The 17,554-nt window shown below is 38.9% G+C and overlaps 1 protein-coding gene across 1 annotated transcript; it reads left to right on the top strand.

Moving 5' to 3' along the window:
* On the top strand, nucleotides 2,506-17,307 carry LOC8060318 (nodal modulator 1). The gene is made up of 27 exons (XM_021455392.1): nucleotides 2,506-2,709; nucleotides 2,813-2,878; nucleotides 3,902-3,988; nucleotides 4,494-4,550; nucleotides 4,646-4,710; nucleotides 4,798-4,964; nucleotides 5,615-5,676; nucleotides 5,761-5,844; nucleotides 5,986-6,142; nucleotides 6,602-6,717; nucleotides 7,088-7,216; nucleotides 10,960-11,031; nucleotides 11,124-11,219; nucleotides 11,298-11,375; nucleotides 11,816-11,944; nucleotides 12,038-12,214; nucleotides 12,307-12,507; nucleotides 12,593-12,706; nucleotides 12,785-13,032; nucleotides 13,244-13,286; nucleotides 13,362-13,610; nucleotides 14,069-14,293; nucleotides 14,783-14,874; nucleotides 15,331-15,559; nucleotides 15,692-16,048; nucleotides 16,514-16,587; nucleotides 16,678-17,307. The coding sequence occupies exons 1-27, from the start codon at nucleotides 2,605-2,607 to the stop codon at nucleotides 16,781-16,783; spliced, it is 3,585 nt and encodes a 1,194-aa protein (XP_021311067.1). The 5' UTR covers nucleotides 2,506-2,604; the 3' UTR covers nucleotides 16,784-17,307.

Raw genomic sequence — 17,554 nt, 5'->3', positions numbered from 1 at the left:
AGTTGAGACCGACTGATTTACTGTACTCTGTACGGCAGCGGAGTGATGTCACCTCCGGTCTCCGTTGTCAACTCCGCCATCATTAGGATTTTCCTTTCTAACGACAACAGAAATTAATCCACTGTCCCAAAATCTCAAAATAAACGAACATCTCCTTTACTGATAAGCAACGAGACGAACCTTTTAAAATTTAAAAAAAATATATAAAAATATTAATATTTATAATATATAATAAGTTTTGAATTGAACATGTAATATACTTCTATAATAAACTTATTTAGAAATACAAATGTTCTATATTCATAGTTAAACTTAAGAGAATTCGACTCTTCAACCATGACGATAACTACAAAGAATAATAAAGAAAACCACAACCAAATTGATTAACTAGTGTCACTAGATGCTATCTCTTAAAGAAAACACACTAGATCACTTTAATCTCACAACAATACCATCTCTAGTAAGCAAATATGAATGGAGAGATTTGTTTGAGCTTTAGTGAGTATGTTAGTCACTAAGGGAGTCCAAGGGTTCTACTAGATATGACTATACGAGGCTTTGAGCTCTCAAGACATGTACTCACATCATTATCCCCTGCTCTCTTGTAACTTCCCTCTGATACTTAACGCAGAATATGTGGTAGACGTAGGGCACGAGTCTAAACCAAGATAAAATCTGCGTCTCAAGTTTTTGACCATCAAAATCCACACATAATGCTTCAACATTCTAAATACTAGTCGTTGTAAACAAACCACAATGATGAGACACTACAGAAAAACTCACTAAGAAAAAAGTATAAATAGTGTTTTTAGGACAAATCATAATCTTCTAGATCATATCATTTTGAATTCTTTAGGATACTGATCAAGTGCTAGTGTACTAGGGAAGTTCCTCTCGAACCTTGCAAAATTTGCCCAACAATGTCATGCTTTCTACATAAATACTATGCACCAAGATCCTTTAAAGAAAACAAAAATATCCATAACAATATCAGGACCGTCGTACATGCCTCCAACCAAGGCCCTCTGTTGAGAAAAAGAAAAAGAAGAAATGACTCCTTTAATTTTTGCGGTCGACCGATTTACCTACTCTATCTATAAACTCGTTTTAAACCTATTTTAACTTTTTAAAACCATTGGTTTTGCACCCTATGCGATTTTGATGGTAGTTTTTTTTTGCTAACACGACACCATAAGGGATAAATTAGGTGGAGTTAAAAGTCCCAACACGTAAACCAAACTAGAAATATATTTTTAAGAAACATCAATAAATGATAAGAAAATTCAAATAAAATATCAAAATATATTTTACAATAGAAATAAAAATCCTAATTGTAGTTCAATCTTAGAAAAATCATAGAATTTTTGTTTTACCTAAAAATTACGAACTAGTTTAAGTTTTTTCTAAAACCATGCTCTATTTTATGGTGCCTTGCTTGAAATTGTTTGAATCTTGATGGACTATTTTACTAGAAATAAGTGTTGATGGAGCATCCTTGAGACCATAGTTGATGTTGGTCTCTTGCTCAAGATAAGGACCTGTTTGGCAGGGTGCCTCTTCGGTTTCAGCTCTGGCTCCTCCAGAGAAGCTCTGCCAAACATTTTTTTGGAGAAGTCATTTTTGAGTAAAAAGCAGATGAGCTGGAGTTGTTTTGGCGAAGCCACAATTTGTGGTTTCACCAAAACAGCTCCGGCTCCTCTAGAAAAGCCCTTCGTGAGAACCCTACCAAACAGGCCTGCATGTACCTGTCATACATATACATACATGCACCCTTCGTGTAATATATTTAAATAAGTTTTACAAACTATTGAATTTAATTAAGTTTTAGTACAATGACCTATGGAGTGTCGTGCGATAACAAAATCTAAATGGGTGCACACATGACATATATTTGTATAGATAAGATCAAGTGTCACGGCACGATCGAGTGACATTTTTTGTGTTCATACTAATATTAAATATGATATGATAATATGACACTTGCATTCTCATCTAAGTCACTTCAGCATCAATGTAGACTAATTGTAAAAGATAACAAGAGCATATACTAGCAAATAGAGCATCCCAAGGAGAGTCGACACCATAAGATAGAGAATGAAATTAGAAAAAAGTATGAAACTAGTTTCATAGTTTTTATCTAAGTCAAAGTTTCTATTTTTTTAAGATTAATAGAATATTTTTCAAACCCATCGAGGATGCAAAGCCAAAAATTTTTAATAAAAATTAAGATAATAAGAGAAGTAAAAAAACCGTTTTGTAGATGAGCAAGGCAAATCGAACGACTGTAAAAATCGATGGGATCAAAGGACCCTTTTCTGAAAGAAAAATTGTGTGGGGGCATCTGGGCATGGCTCTCATTTTGTCAAGCCCATTATCCCAGCCCAACCCGATGGCGTACATCTACACTGCACCTAAAGCCCCAGAAAGAAAAGCCCATTCCCGCACCACAGGGGCACAGGTCCACAGCGGCCCAAGCGTGTGCTAGCAAAATCAATCAAACTCCACAGCTACCACTATTACACACCGCCCCCGCACATCTCGATCTCGCCGTCGTCTCCCCCCGGTGGCATGCTCCGCTTCCGCTAGACTAGATCCGATCTATCTATGGATACCCGCCGTCGTCTCCCCATCCTCCTCGCCCTCCTGCTCGCCTTCTTCTCCGCCGTTGCCGCCTCTGACGAGATCCACGGTTGCGGCGGCTTCGTCGAGGTTGGCGTTCCTCATGTTGCTCGATCTCCGTGTGCAGTGTGTTTCACTTTGGTTAGGTGTGGCTTGTCACACTGATGCGACTTGGGGTTTTGGGTGGTTTCAGGCGAGCTCTGGCTTGGCCAAATCGAGGAAGGCGTCGGATTCCAAGCTCGATTACTCCGACATCACGGTATTGCCGTCCGCTCCCCGCCCTCGTCAGTTTTTGTATTTTGGGACTATCTTATCCCATCACGTAGACTTGAAGCTTTGTAGTTGCACTCAGCTAGCTGTCCTTGCCTATCGAGCTTTGGCTGGTGTTTTTATGCATGATTCGGATAGTCTAAACTTACACTTGCTTGAGGTCGTTCACTTGAAGTGGACCTCATGGAGAGCTGACCACGTTCTGGTTGCATGATGTTGAGTTGCCACCCCTGCTCAAACAACTATCTTACTTTCGGATTGACTGTTGTTCCGTGGTATTCCGATCACGGTCATATGGGTTTGCCTGGTTGGGTATAGCGAGTCTACATTCTATCCAGACTATTTAGAATTACCATTAGGGCACAAGATGTTGCCCTGCTGGTGTTTTGAGGACTGAAACAATGCTTGTACATAGTGATTTCTTCTTTCTGGTAGCTTTGGTGTTTGCTGGACACCAATTATGCTGGGGGTGATTTGAATGCTCAGACTCAAAATCCAATTATGTATAGGACAGATGAACTTCGTGTTAGTTTCATGTGTTTGGAGGTTCATGACGGTGAGAATGCTGTAAATGCTTGAAATTCATTTGACGGCGGCTGTAATTTTCTTGTGGTTCACTTGTAAGTGTAATAGTTGGTATGTACTCCATAGTCACTTGAATAATTCTCTTAAGAGTTTATACTACTACTAGTTAAGTATTCCATGATTTTCCCTGTGCTATCAGGTCTCAACAAGCAATGGATTACTCCTTTTTTTTTTCACTCCTATAAAGGTGTATGTAGTATGCTGCAGATGGATATTTTCGTCTCTTGTATAGTGACTATGCAAACTGTAGTCTGTAGAGATTAATATTACTTTTGAGACATGACTACTATTGTAGGATTCTTCTATTTGTTTCTGCGCGTATTCCATTAATCATGCTTGTGCTTGGGCCTTGGTGCATATGTTTTTATGTTTATTTATGATTTGCACTAAACCTCGAACTGATTCCTCTCTTAACTTTCTGTATCAGGTTGAGCTCTGTACTGTTGATGGTTTGGTTAAAGAAAGCACACAGTGTGCTCCTAATGGCTACTATTTTATCCCAGTTTATGATAAGGTATCTTTGTGTTTTTGTTTGCTTTAGTTCCGGATTGTCTTTCATGTGTTCTCATTTTATTTACATATACATATAATTTTATTGCAAGTAGGAGCAAGGGTTAAAGGGCACTACTCCTGTCACAAAACATGTTATGTTTTGGCTACTGTCAGCATGTTGCACTGTTTAAGATTTTATCGTCAATATCCTTTTTAATATTTCAATTGAACTTCTAGAAATAGTATTACCTGATCTTCCTTTAAAAAATAGTTTCATAATATTACACCATTGATACATCTTGTATATGTTTATACTACTAATTAATTAATTATAGTTATCAAAGTATGTAAGCTCCTTATGAATATATTACACAAAGATAGTTATTCTGTGACTGTCTGACATCCAAAACAACACCTATTTTTTTCCTGGAGGAAGTAGCTAAGATCATAATTTTGATATTCTCTCCCATTGTCACTAAAATAAATTTGATCTCTGCTATTTATGCTTGTCGCTTCTGTCACCACAGGGTTCATTCATGGTCAGAGTTAAGGGGCCCAAGGGATGGTCATGGAAGCCTGAAACTGTAAAATAATTCCTTGACCGATTCTTTCCTTTGTTTCCCATGTTATCTTTGTCTTTTGTTCTTTTATTGGATGACATGTTCACCTAACACTACAGGTTCCTGTCATCATCGATCACAATGGCTGCAATGGAAATGCGGATATAAATTTCCAATTCACTGGGTTTGTTCCTTTAGTCGTTTAGTTTGTTTTTGTGTGAACAAGAATCACATTGAAGCTTCAACTGTTAATGCATGGTACACCATGCAGGTTTATGATATCCGGTAAAGTAGTGGGAGCTGTTGGTGGTAAGAGCTGCTCAAAAGGGGGAGGACCTGCTGGTGTGAAAGTTGAGCTGATGACAGATTCTGATGAGTTGATTGCATCTGCTTCAACATCATCATCAGGAGAATATTCATTTACAAACATAATTCCAGGTTTTTCCTTAGTGTCCTTGCTATACACGTAAAATTGGTATGAGTATTCTTCATTTCCTGTATATGTCACATGCAGTTGTTAGGCAGTTCTAGTTCTACCTAACAAAAAAAAGTGATATATGATATGATTCCATTTTAAGCCACTAATGTGATATTTTTGTTTACAAATTCTACCATAATACTGAGAATGGGTCATTTACTTATTTTGCAATAGCATTTTTGTTACTTTGAAAGTGTGAAATTTAGAATTTGCTTTGATCTGAATCTGACTGAACTCTTAATTTTCCACTGGAAAGTAGGGAGATAATCCTTTCATGACCTGCTCACGATGTTTCAAATGCCCAAAATATGCCCCCTATGCCCAGCACCTCGTACAATCACGGACGATCTAACTTGTTTGTGGTCCTGTCTTCCTCTCCACGTTCAGCACGTTGGACCACCACATCCCATCAGCCTCTTTATTATCACCACAGACCATTGGTTTAGTAATTTGAGTGCTGAGTGGGTTATAATTTATTTTATGATTATTTCTTGATTTCATGTTATCTGTCTCTGCATTATTAGTGGCCTTAGACTAATATTGTTAAAAAAACAGTTTTTTCCCCACAAAGCCATTGTGTTTTCTCCTTATGTTTATGCTCCTTTTCCAGGGCGTTACAGATTACGTGCTTCTCATCCTGATTACAAAATCGAGTTGAGAGGCTCACCAGAGGTTAAGATCATGCATGCTTTCCATTGGATGGGATGTTATTACAATGATCTTATTGTCTTACACAGTACATTTTATTATGTACAGGTTGACTTGCGATTTGGAAACGTCGTGGCAGATGATGTCTTCTTTGTATCTGGATATGACATTTATGGCACTGTGGTTGCACAGGTTGGAAGCTGAATGGTTCTTTTATTGATAATAACTAACACTAAAACCATATGATTGCATGTCTGCTTTAAATTTTGATCTTCATTGTTTAGCAAATGCAAATTCTTATGTTGAATGTATTCTATGCATTTTCTTTGCCAGGGAAACCCGATAGTGGGAGTCCACCTATATTTGTATTCAAATGATGTAACGGAGGTCCCTTGTCCACAAGGTTTCAGTGATGCACCCAAGGAAGGTGCTCTTTGCCATGCAATATCTGGTGCTGATGGGAAGTTCACGTTTAGATCACTACCTTGTGGTAAGTTGATAATTTATATTGAACTTATAAAATGTCACCTTAGTGCAATGGAATCGTTATGTCGAATTTCTTCTTCATGAAAGTTGTTCAGGTTTTCCTGTTGGCAATTGACACATGTACATTGGATGTCGTAAAGTGCATCAATACATGAAGTATCATTTTAAATACCTCTGCTCATCTAACTCTATAGCTGTTTTATACAGTGTGCTTCTATTTGTAGCCCAGTATAGCCTGGTTTTAGCCTTAGCAGAACCTCCTACTGTTAAGTGTGTATAGCCTGCTATTTTAAACAAACTAATTACCAAATAAACCACAAAACTGATTCCTTGTATTCATGCTGAACCAGTGGTAAACACTTTAATTGTTTGGTCCTGTACATTGGGAATCCTGTTCTGCTCTTTCCGGGTCCCTAAACTCCTTATATGACGTTACTTGTTGACTGTTGTCTGTTATATGCAGGTAGCTATGAGCTGCTGCCATACTACAAGGGGGAGAACACCGTCTTTGATATTTCACCATCTTCACTTCCTGTTTCTGTTGAGCACAGTCATTTGACCATTCCCCAAAAATTCCAGGTACTGCCTGAAAATGATTCACATCTTATAGTTTCCGTGAAAGTAGTTTGCCTCAGGATGATGAACAATAAATATCTATTATGCACTCGAGGAAAATATTATTAGTGGGTAAGCCTTTATGCATTCAGAATAAAAGGTAGTAGAAATGACAGGTGGATATACAAATAGAAAAGTATACATGATTCTATTAGTCAAAGCTGTTGCAAGGTTGGCTGGGCATAATAAGTGTTTGTATTGTATGACAGTTGGCTCTTTTTTTTCGATTTAACCGATTGATATTCATTCATATGCTCTATTTTTGTTTATCTTCCTCCTGGATTGTCCATATGATTACTAACTTCTTAAGAATTTCTTATATAAATTTAACTAGGTTACTGGATTTTCTGTTGGAGGGCGTGTTATTGATGGTTACGGTGCTGGTGTGGAGAGTGCCAATGTTATAGTTGATGGGCAGTCGAGAGCCATAACAGATAGTCTCGGATACTACAGACTTGATCAGGTATTAGACTGATTTTATTTGACATATAAAAACTACCATATATGTTGATCTTTGAAGTCTCTTCTCATGTTAATGTCACCTTTTCTTTGTGCATTCATGCCCATTGTTATGAATTATGATGAACTTAACCTAATTGTTCTATGACTTGGTTTCTTAGTTATTTAATATGGTGTTTGTGGTGCAACCTAGCAAGTTGCAAGATGATGATAATATTTAAGCATGACTAATTGATATTTGACACTGAAAAGTAACATAATTAATTAACTACAAAAGGGAAGAGAAAATTATGAACTCAGTTTGGTGGGTCAACATAAGTCTTACATAGAAGCTGCGAGTTTATATTAGAAACTAGACTAGATATGTCTTGCATAGATATTAGTTGAGATGCCTAAAATTGAAGTGCCTGTATTTTTAATGCTTATGAGCAATACTAATAAGCTAAATTCTACTGCATATTGGAATAGGACAAGACAAGCAAGGCAATACCTGATATATGTTTTGTTAGAGTCTGATTGGCTGCCTGCTTTAGAGGCTATCCAGGCTAGTGGGCTGCAAACTTGTGTTTGGTTTGCCTGTAGGGCCTTATACAGGCTTGCATGCTGTTTAAAGCATCATGTGGGCTGCATCCACAAAAACACAATTGATGGGCATACTAGGCTATGCCGCGCCAGTGCAGCATCTGCACTTGCTCCTGCTCTTTCAAGGGCTGCACCTGCATCAGCTTTTGCAGCGATTCACAAGGGTTTCTCTGATACACTCACCTCCTCTTCCCAAATTGCTCTGCCCTCCCTCTTGTTCTCTTTTGCTCCCTGCGTCTCCTCTGTCACAGTTGTTCAATTCTGGAGACACCAAATCTCACTACCAGCTGCCACCAAATTGATTGTCCATCCTAGTCACATTCTTTTCTCTCTGTATTCTCATCTCAAATCACTTCCAATAGCTGCTGAATTGTAACCCTAGTAGTGCGAGAGATTGTGCAAAGGGACCATCTCAAATCACTTCCAATAGCTGCTGAATTGTAACCCTAGTAGTGCGAGAGATTGTGCAAAGGGACCATCTTGTTCGAGCTATGAGTACGGTAGTGGTGTTGGACCTCAACCATCTCGGTAGTGGTTTGCTGGTTCTCGATGACCTCTGCCATGGGTCCTCGTCATGCTACCTCCCTTGCCTTTGCTCGATTCAGCATCCGCTCTCCTCATGATGCGCCATAGCCCACATGCTCTGCAAGATATTCTTGATTTGTTTGTCACTGAAGAAGAGAGGAGTACACGTTCAGAGTAAAATGAAGTGCAAAATCAGAGTTCCTTTTCAGGTTATGAGAAAGTCTGAACCTTGTTAAGAGTTGTCAAAGGTGTGCATGTTGAGAGTTGTCAAAGGTGCTCATATGTTGGTGTCAGGAAGTCGATGTATTGAAGAGTTTTCATACAGTGTAACTATGTGATTGTTACTTCTGATTATAGTTTTGTGTGCTTATTGTTTCTTTCCATAGCTTGATTGTTATCTCAATTTCAAAGAGATCCCTACTGTATAGACATGTTTCAGTTTTGAGCATAAAAAAATCTGATGTTTTGGTCTACGACACACAATTATAAATGTTGATCTCTTATAAGTGTCCCTTGTTTGAAACTTGTTTTTGAGAACTGAAACCTTGGTATCCTGACTTCCTGAGTATTCCTGTAGACATAAACCTTTGGTACCGAACTTCATGAGTATTGGTTAATTCCGAAATCTTTGGTTCCAGTCAATACTCAAGGATTCAGATGTTGTCATGTGAGCTGTTCTAAATTAGTCTGATGTACTTGTGCACTGAGGTTGAGGAGAGAATGGATAGTATGGTTATAAAAGTTAAAACTCGCCTTCCTAGGTTGGTAATCTCACCATGAAGCTCAACTTGGTGAACACATGTGGTCCAATACAAGCTACCAAACACAACCTTTTGCATCCATCAATGCAGCACAACCCCTATGCAACCAACCAAACATAGGCTCACCTAGTCCAAAGAGCCCTGTGCAACACAACCAAACACCACCATAATTCGTACAATTAGCCTGGCTTGGCTTGGCTTGGTCTACGTTAGCCCTTATGCAGGCAGCAGGCTTAGGCTTGTCCAAGTAACCAACCAGAGTTACCAGACCCTTAGGCAGTGTTTGGTTGGGTGGCTTACCTCCTGTCCAGCCTTAGGTAATGAAACTTTGGTTTGTTTGGATGCCTGGCTAGCTTCTAAGCCAGGCTTGTACAAGCCAAAAAGAGTGTGCGCGCCTGCATTGCTGGAAATGCTCAGGCTCTGCGTTTCCACAGAGCCAGGCTTGTATAAGGGCAGTGGCTGATTCAGCTCACTTCCTGGTGTTCTTCCACCACGACGAGCTGCTCTGGTTGCCGACTACCGCATGGATGGCCTGAGCCTGAATACGGTGGCACATGCGTCGTAGCGGGGCCCTCATCTGCATTGGCCTCCCTTCGTCACCAGTTGCACTCACCCTGCTTGTGACTCCTGCTTCATGGAACTGGATCCGCCGCCACTTCCGCCGCCGTCACTGGGGCTGTCATAGTAGTATGCGAGGTTGATGCCTATGACGTTGTGGAGAGCGGGTGTGGCTTCAGCATCAAGGCCCATTCGATCCTGCCACTTGTTCTGTCCCTCTTGCTGCTCAGCGGTGGGATTGGGTGCCTGGCCACCGATGTGGGTGGCAGGACGAAGCAAATCTTGCTCACCGCTCCCTTGATTTATATATTCTCCACCAAATAAATCATGTTATTAGTACACGAATACTAATTGAGCCCACAAATCTTGCTCCAAGCTTTCCAAATCGAACCTGTATGCAGTAAACTGAAGCTTTACTGCACCCAAATCTTGGTAGGGGTAAGTCCACCAGAATACAGTGCAAAGTCTTTCTATCACTATATCCAGGCAACCAACCAACAGATTTGCTATACAGGCTTAGCTTATATGAGCGAACCTAACAACAGCAGATTGTATTTAGAGCCAAGCTTGAATTAGCCTGGCTTACAATTTAAGCCTGGCTAGCCTAGCTCATGCAACCAAACACACCCTTAGTTACCTCTTTGTCATTCAGGCACAAGTACCATATACAAATGAGGTCTTTCTGCAATTTACAGAAATAAACAAGCAATGAGGCAAAAAAAAAGGAGGAAAGAATGGATTACATGGTAGAAGACAAACCAAACATAGTACCTGATTATTAACTTGTAAAATTAAGTGAACTACCAGATTCATGTACCAAACCAGATTATAAGTAGGAAGAGGTTGGTGGAGGCGTACTCGACCTCAACCAGAGGCTCTGAGCAACCTGATTAAGTGGAATTGACAATTGAGTCTATTGCTTTCTTGATTACAATGACTCGGCCGATACTCTATATAGATGCAGCTCTACTCCCTGTCTTACAACCTGCTACTTCTTCTCTGGACTCTGAACTAACTGAAACAATCTCTCTGAGAAGCTAAACTGGCGCTAACAACTCGGCTTCAGCCACTTGTGGACACAGCTCCCTTCATGGGACGTGCATATGCCTTGCTGATGAAAGCGTCCACATCACCATTCAAATGGGAAGGGTTCATAATTGTGTTTTCGCCATCACTTGCTCCCTCAAATTCAACCAAAAAAAAACAAGGCACTTCACATGTTTTATAGCTTGTGCACTTGCTCAGTGCAGCACTTAAAGTTAACTCACTATTACCAGTTCTTCATTTTTAATGAATTGTCATCTGTGCTGCCCTTGTGTAGGTTACATCCAAGAAGTATACTATAACTGCTGAGAAGGATCATTATAAGTTCAATCGTTTGGAGAATTTTATGGTAATATTAAGTTTGCTTGGGGGAATCTTATCTTCCGTTAGCTCACTTGCCTTGGGTTTCATGTTTTAACTAAATACATTCTTTTCCATTAGATTTTACCAAATTTGGCCAGTATTGATGATATCAGATCAGTTAGATATGATGTATGTGGTATTGTTCGAACAGTTACTCCGAATTCAAAAGCAATGGTACTATCTTAATCCTTCCTTTTGTTTTGTTGAGATCACTTCAAATACTATCCTTACAATTGTGATGGGTTGGTATAGGTTACTTTAACACATGGACCAGAAAATGTAAAGCCACAGCGGAAGTTAGTGGGTGAAAATGGACAGTTTTGCTTTGAGGTATGTGTCCCCCCCCCCCCCCCCCCCTTTTTTTTTGCCTCCTTGCCAAAAATATATTATACTCTTACCTAGCAATGTGCAATTCCTTTGAGTGTGGCTATTTTTTCTGTATGAATATATAAGTTTTGCATTATGTATTGCAATTTAAACTTGTGTGGTGATCTTCTTAGTTTTTAGAGTGCTCCTATCTTTCAGTTCCATGTTATTATGATTAATTTAGCAATAGCAAGGGGTATCTTACACTGACAGGCTATCAAGACTTGTGTTGATACGAATATATGAATATAAATTCCAGTTTCAATAATTGTTTATATCCTTGTGAATTATGGTCTTATCTTGGCATGAACCAGTCTACGCTGCTAATAGCTTCTACACTGCTTCTTGATTTAAGCTTTAGATGGCATTATTACTAATTATGCTTTATTTGTTGCACTTTGCAGGTTCCTGCTGGTGAATACGAATTATCTGCATTACCTGTAGATTCCGAACGCTCTTCTAGTCTTATGTTTTCACCAGGATCTATTAGCATCAATGTAAATAGCCCATTGCTTGATCTCGAATTCTCTCAGGTAGGCATGAGCAATACTGTGTTTGCTTCCATCAAGCTTGATAGATGCATTCTAGGTTGAGATAATATCTGAGGATTATCTCTTTGTTGGCAGTCACAAGTCAATGTTCATGGCAAAGTCTCATGCAAAGAGCAATGCAACCAGAACATTCTTGTCTCGCTTGTTAGATTGGCTGGCGGTGTTGAGCAGGAAAAGAAGACAACTACATTGGAGCAAGATAATGTCAGTTTTGTGTTCAAGAAAGTATTTCCTGGAAAATATCGTGTAGAGGTAAGACCTTGTGTGATAGTCACTGTAAAAAAAATTACTCTTTACATGTAGTATCTTTCTAGTCTTTACTATTTTCAATATATTGCTTTTAGGTGAAGAATTCTTTACCCGAGGGCTCAGCTAAGGATGATTGGTGCTGGGACCAAAGTACCTTGAATATAGATGTTGGTACTGATGATGTGAGAGACATTGTGTTTGTACAAAAAGGCTACTGGATTGAGCTAGTTTCAACTCATGATACTAAAGCTTATATTCAGCAGCCAGATTCTTCTAGACTTGATTTGTCGATAAAGGTCCTACCTCACAACTAGAGAAATCTACATTCTTTTTTGTCAATGGAACCTACATTTGACACAATCCTCTTTTCTTCTTGAACAGAAAGGATCTCAAAGGATTTGTGTTGAAACTTCAGGGCAACACGAGATTCATTTAACTAATCCTTGTATTTCCTTTGGGAGCTCGTCTGTTTTGTTTGATACAGCTAAATCAATGGTAAGTTTTTTTTTCTACTTTACAAGATATATTCCTGCAAGGTTCAATTTGGCACCTAACATTGAAAATATCTTTTAGCCTATTCATATCAGCGCAAAGAAGTATCTTGTAAAAGGTGAAATCCATGTGGACATGAGCTCCCTTCAGGAAAACATTGATTCCAAGGATATGGTCGTGGATGTCTTGAAGAGTGACGACAGTTTCATAGAAAAGATATCCACTTCACCTGTTATTGGAAAGGATAATCAAAATGACTTTACTGCCTTTGAGTACTCTATTTGGGCTGACCTTGGGGAGGACTTCATCTTTGTCCCCCATGATTCTAGGTACTGTTCCATTATCCTTTTGATTATTGTCCTTAATCAGAATTAGTCTCTAATTTTGTTGGCAACTAAAAAGTTGTTCTGCCTTGGACCCTTGTTTTACCTTTATTGCAGACTGCTTAATTTTGTTCTTTTTTTGAAGATTGCTTTTCTTTGATCAGCAAATAGTCATGTAAATGAATTTATTATACTGACATGATTTTCATATTTGCAGCACTGGAAGGAACAAGGTCCTATTTTATCCAGCAAGACAGCAGGTGAGTGACAGTCAATAAGTAAACTTATTTTTATTTGAAACCATTGTTCTAATTATTTTATCATTTAAACTGCAGTATTCAGTGTCTATGAATGGATGCCAAGATACTGTTCCTCTAATCACTGCAAAAACTGGTCTATACCTTGAAGGATCAGTGCTACCTGCAACTTCTGATGTTGACATCAAGATTGTAGCAGCTGGAAAGAGCAACTATGCCCATCTGAACAAAGGGGATGTAGCAACAGAGACAAAGACAGATTCTGAAGGATCATTTTTTGCAGGTCCTTTGTATGATGACATAGTATATAAAGTTGAAGCTTCAAAGGTTTGTATTACACTTTGAGCATACCTATTTGGAGTAAAAAATAGTACTAACATTTATACAAAAAGTACTAACATTTATGATACTGAATAAGTACCAGGGTTAATCACGGAATATATTTTCATAGTGTACCTATTTGGAGTAAAAAAATATTGATAATATTTTCTATAAACTTGGTCAAAAATTAAGCAAGTTAGACTCAATTGAAACCCAGAATTGCATCCTTTTTGGGACAGAGGTAGTACAACACAATGGTGTGCTGTTCATGCAGGAGCATCACTGTCTTTACATTCTGTTTTAGATAATGGAAATAAACTTGCAGCCTCTGCTTCGTGAACACATGGCCTAGTACATAGTAGAAAGTTGCAGCATAAAGCTGAAAATTCAACCTTTAACCAGTAATTGCAAAAGTGGTGTTCTGTTGAATATCCAATCTGATATCATTTTTCACCTTCATGCAGGATGGTTACCATCTCAAGCAAACTGGTCCATACACCTTTTCTTGTCAGAAGCTTGGTCAGATATCAGTGCGGATTTATGGTGAAAATTCAGAGCTTTTACCTTCAGTATTATTATCTTTGAGTGGCGAGGAAGGGTACAGAAATAACTCAATTAGTAGTTCTGGTGGAACTTTCACCTTTGACAACTTATTTCCTGGAAGTTTCTATCTCCGGCCACTTCTAAAGGTGCTTTGTGTTTCTGTGCGCTCTTTCAGTCAATCTTCTTTTTTTATTGATAAACACAGTCAATCTTCTTTGTGTTTCTTCTGCTAAATAACACAAAAGGTACTTGCCATAAATGGTTAATTTGGATCTGCAACATTTATCCTATCAGTGGCCATTCCATGTTTATTTTATGTAGTTTTGTTTATGTGATTCACTTCTGACTGAAGTTTCCATCAAGTCTCTAAGATACATAATATTTAATGTATGAGTTTTCAGAATTTACAATTTCATCTAAATATCCCTGATTTGGGTTGAGTTTCAGCTTAGGAGATTCTGTCACCACATAAACTTTTAGTCAGTTCATACTTGGACACAGCTGTAGAAATTCGAAATCAGTGCATCCAAGGATTCAGCATAAAATGTGTATCTAGTCTTTAAAAAGTAACTTAAGTTGTAGAATTATATTCAGTTTTCTGGATAGCTGCTAATGGTTTGATATTTCTGCTGTAGGAATATAAATTCAATCCATCAGCAGTAGCTATTGATCTTAATTCTGGAGAGTCTAGGGAGGCTGAATTTCGTGCAACCAGAGTGGCTTACAGGTTTGCTTCACTGTCTATTTATGCATAAGTATTTTATTCTCTTATGTCTTGCTTTGAATGCAAAGAAACACAGTAGCAGCTTGCAGAAAGTTCATGTCCTATCTTAACTTCACAATGAGACATTATTAAATTATAATCTCTGTATTTATTATTATATTCCACCATTTATGGGTCCATAGGAGGATCAGTTCTAGCTACCCAACAAAGGTTAGTACACCCACATTAGTGTCTGACTGATAATGTTGAATTATGGATACCTTGCTTAATCCATCCTGTTATATTTAATGGTTTTGTTGTATGGTTCCCACATCATGTGCACACAAAGCTCTTAATGGTCAGTTAGGATAAGGTCATGCTGGTGCTTGAAAACTATTACTGTGAATATGCATTACTAAGTCTTAATTGTGGTTGCTGGCCAATCTTACTATATTTAACTCTGATCATATTTCAATGTAGTGCCATGGGTTCTGTAACACTATTAACTGGCCACCCAAAGGAGGGTGTTTTTGTTGAAGCAAGATCTGAATCCACAGGTTTTTATGAGGAAGCTACCACAGATGCTTTTGGTAGGTTTCGTCTTAGAGGACTTGTGCCTGGATCAACTTACTCTATAAGAGTGGTTGCAAAAGATAATCTTCGGTTTGCAGCAGTTGAGCGTGCTTCACCCGAATATTTGTCGGTTAATGTAAGTCTAACATAAGCACTGAAGTCCAGTGCACATTCTGCTTGCAGCATATCATATTCTCAGTTATGAATGAGGAACTTCTTGTGCTCCTTTTATTGTTTATGCTTAACAACATTTGCATTTCATTTCTAGGTTGGTCGTGAAGACATAACTGGTATTGATTTTGTGGTTTTTGAACACCCAGAAGTAACAATCTTGAGTGGTCATGTGGAAGGAGACGGCATTGATACGTTACAGCCGCATCTCTCTGTTGAGATCAGATCAGCAGCAGACCCTTCTAGAGTAGAATCTGTACTTCCTGTTCCTCTTTCGTACTATTTTGAAGTGCGAGATTTGCCCAAGGGCAAGCATCTTGTTCAGCTTCGATCTGGCCTTCCATCACATACACATAGGTTTGAATCAGAGTTAGTTGAAGTAGATCTGGAAAAGGAACCCCAAATCCATGTTGGCCCCCTCAAATATAAAACTGAAGAGCGTCATCAAAAGCAGGTAACTTATCCACAAAAGTTGCATAAGCATTGCAATATTCTCTTGACATTGTAATTTTGCATTCTCAAACTTGAAGAGATGAAATCAGTAGCTATCCTGAACATGAGGGGTATTAAATTTTGATGTCCTCGTTTATACAGCACTGAGATATCTTATGTTCTCTATAATGCAAGAACAGATAATGCTGCAAGCTATCTTTGTCTATGCATCCTAGATTTTTTACAAATGAGGTAGAAACATATAATTTACCTGAATTCCTGTCTAGTTATGCGGGGATTGGAATTTTGCTGGGGACTGGTGGGGTAAATGGATCAACTCACTACTCATTCCTACTGATTTGGTCTAATGTCTGAATACCCAAATAAAGTGTCAATTGTACTAGAACATAAATATGTTAGTGAGTCAAATTTAATTGCGTTTTTGTCTATTTAGGAGATCATATAGTTTTTTTTTGGTATGATGCAGGAACTGACCCCAGCACCAGTTTTTCCGCTTATTGTTGGAGTTTCTGTGGTTGCACTGGTGATCAGTATGCCAAGGTTTGCTGCTATCTTACAGCGAATCTCATGGTGCAACTTTTGGTAACTGTGTTTTAATCACTATTTTCTGTAATGTTTTGATCTGTACAGGTTAAATGACTTGTACCAGAGCGCTGTAGGGATGACTTCTCTGGGTTCGGGGATGGCACCAATCAAAAAGGAGCCGCGCAAGAACATAATTAGAAAGAGAGTGTAAACGGCAGATTAGCTTAGCCTTAGGGGTCGAGAAATGAGCACTGACAAATTGAGCATGTCAAGAGTGGAAATAGCTGCTGGTTTACCCTTTTTTTCCGAAAACGTGCGCTGCACGTGCCTCATTAAGAAGAGAGTTAAAAGTTACCTCCCTCGTTCCAAATGGTGAGGTACCATTGGCACGGCGGGCGACACGAGTTACAATAGGCGCCGGCTACTACGGCGGAGCGTTGTTGGTTGTACTTTCTAGGCGAAAAGCTGCACGTTGCTGGTTTACCCTCGTGTAATTTTGCCAACGAAAAGGAATCTGACAGTTTTGATACCATGCTGGCTTCAAGTGTTGACGCCAAAGCTGAGCGTGTAGCTCTTCGATCCAATTGTTGTACGATAGCACTATGTACAGTTTTTTCAAGCCCTAGATAATGACGTTAATATACTTGTAATCGGGGAAACCACTTTTCTGTCGAACTCTTTTACAAGCCATTTGCATTTTTAGAAACTATATATAAAGAGAACGAGTTGTTGCATCATGGATGAACCCTCACAAGTCACAATGCACGTTCAAATAGGTTAATCCGAGCGATCCAGGACTAGATTCTTGAGGAGAATAGTACAGGTCTGTTGTGATACGTTTGCCCTTCTTTGATAGTACAACGAAGTAAAACGTGCGGTATGGTCTATGGATCTCTTCACCATTGGGCAGATAGATGTGGATTCAGTGGGTTAGTTGGATCTGATGAATTGAACAAACATGGGTGGCCAGTTCAGAGTCGTC

The sequence above is a fragment of the Sorghum bicolor genome, chromosome 3 (assembly GCF_000003195.3).
Source record: "Sorghum bicolor cultivar BTx623 chromosome 3, Sorghum_bicolor_NCBIv3, whole genome shotgun sequence".
Taxonomy (NCBI): domain Eukaryota; kingdom Viridiplantae; phylum Streptophyta; class Magnoliopsida; order Poales; family Poaceae; genus Sorghum; species Sorghum bicolor.
Note: the sequence above shows the minus strand (reverse complement) of the source record. Positions and strands in the feature narration are given on the sequence as shown.

Excerpts from the sequence above, each read along its gene's own strand:
- LOC8060318 (XM_021455392.1), top strand. The coding sequence starts at position 2,605 with ATGGATACCCGCCGTCGTCTCCCCATCCTCCTCGCCCTCCTGCTCGCC. Across the intron at positions 7,217-10,959 it reads GATACTACAGACTTGATCAG|GTTACATCCAAGAAGTATAC; the intron begins GTATTAGACTGA and ends GCCCTTGTGTAG. Across the intron at positions 12,707-12,784 it reads TTGATACAGCTAAATCAATG|CCTATTCATATCAGCGCAAA; the intron begins GTAAGTTTTTTT and ends AATATCTTTTAG.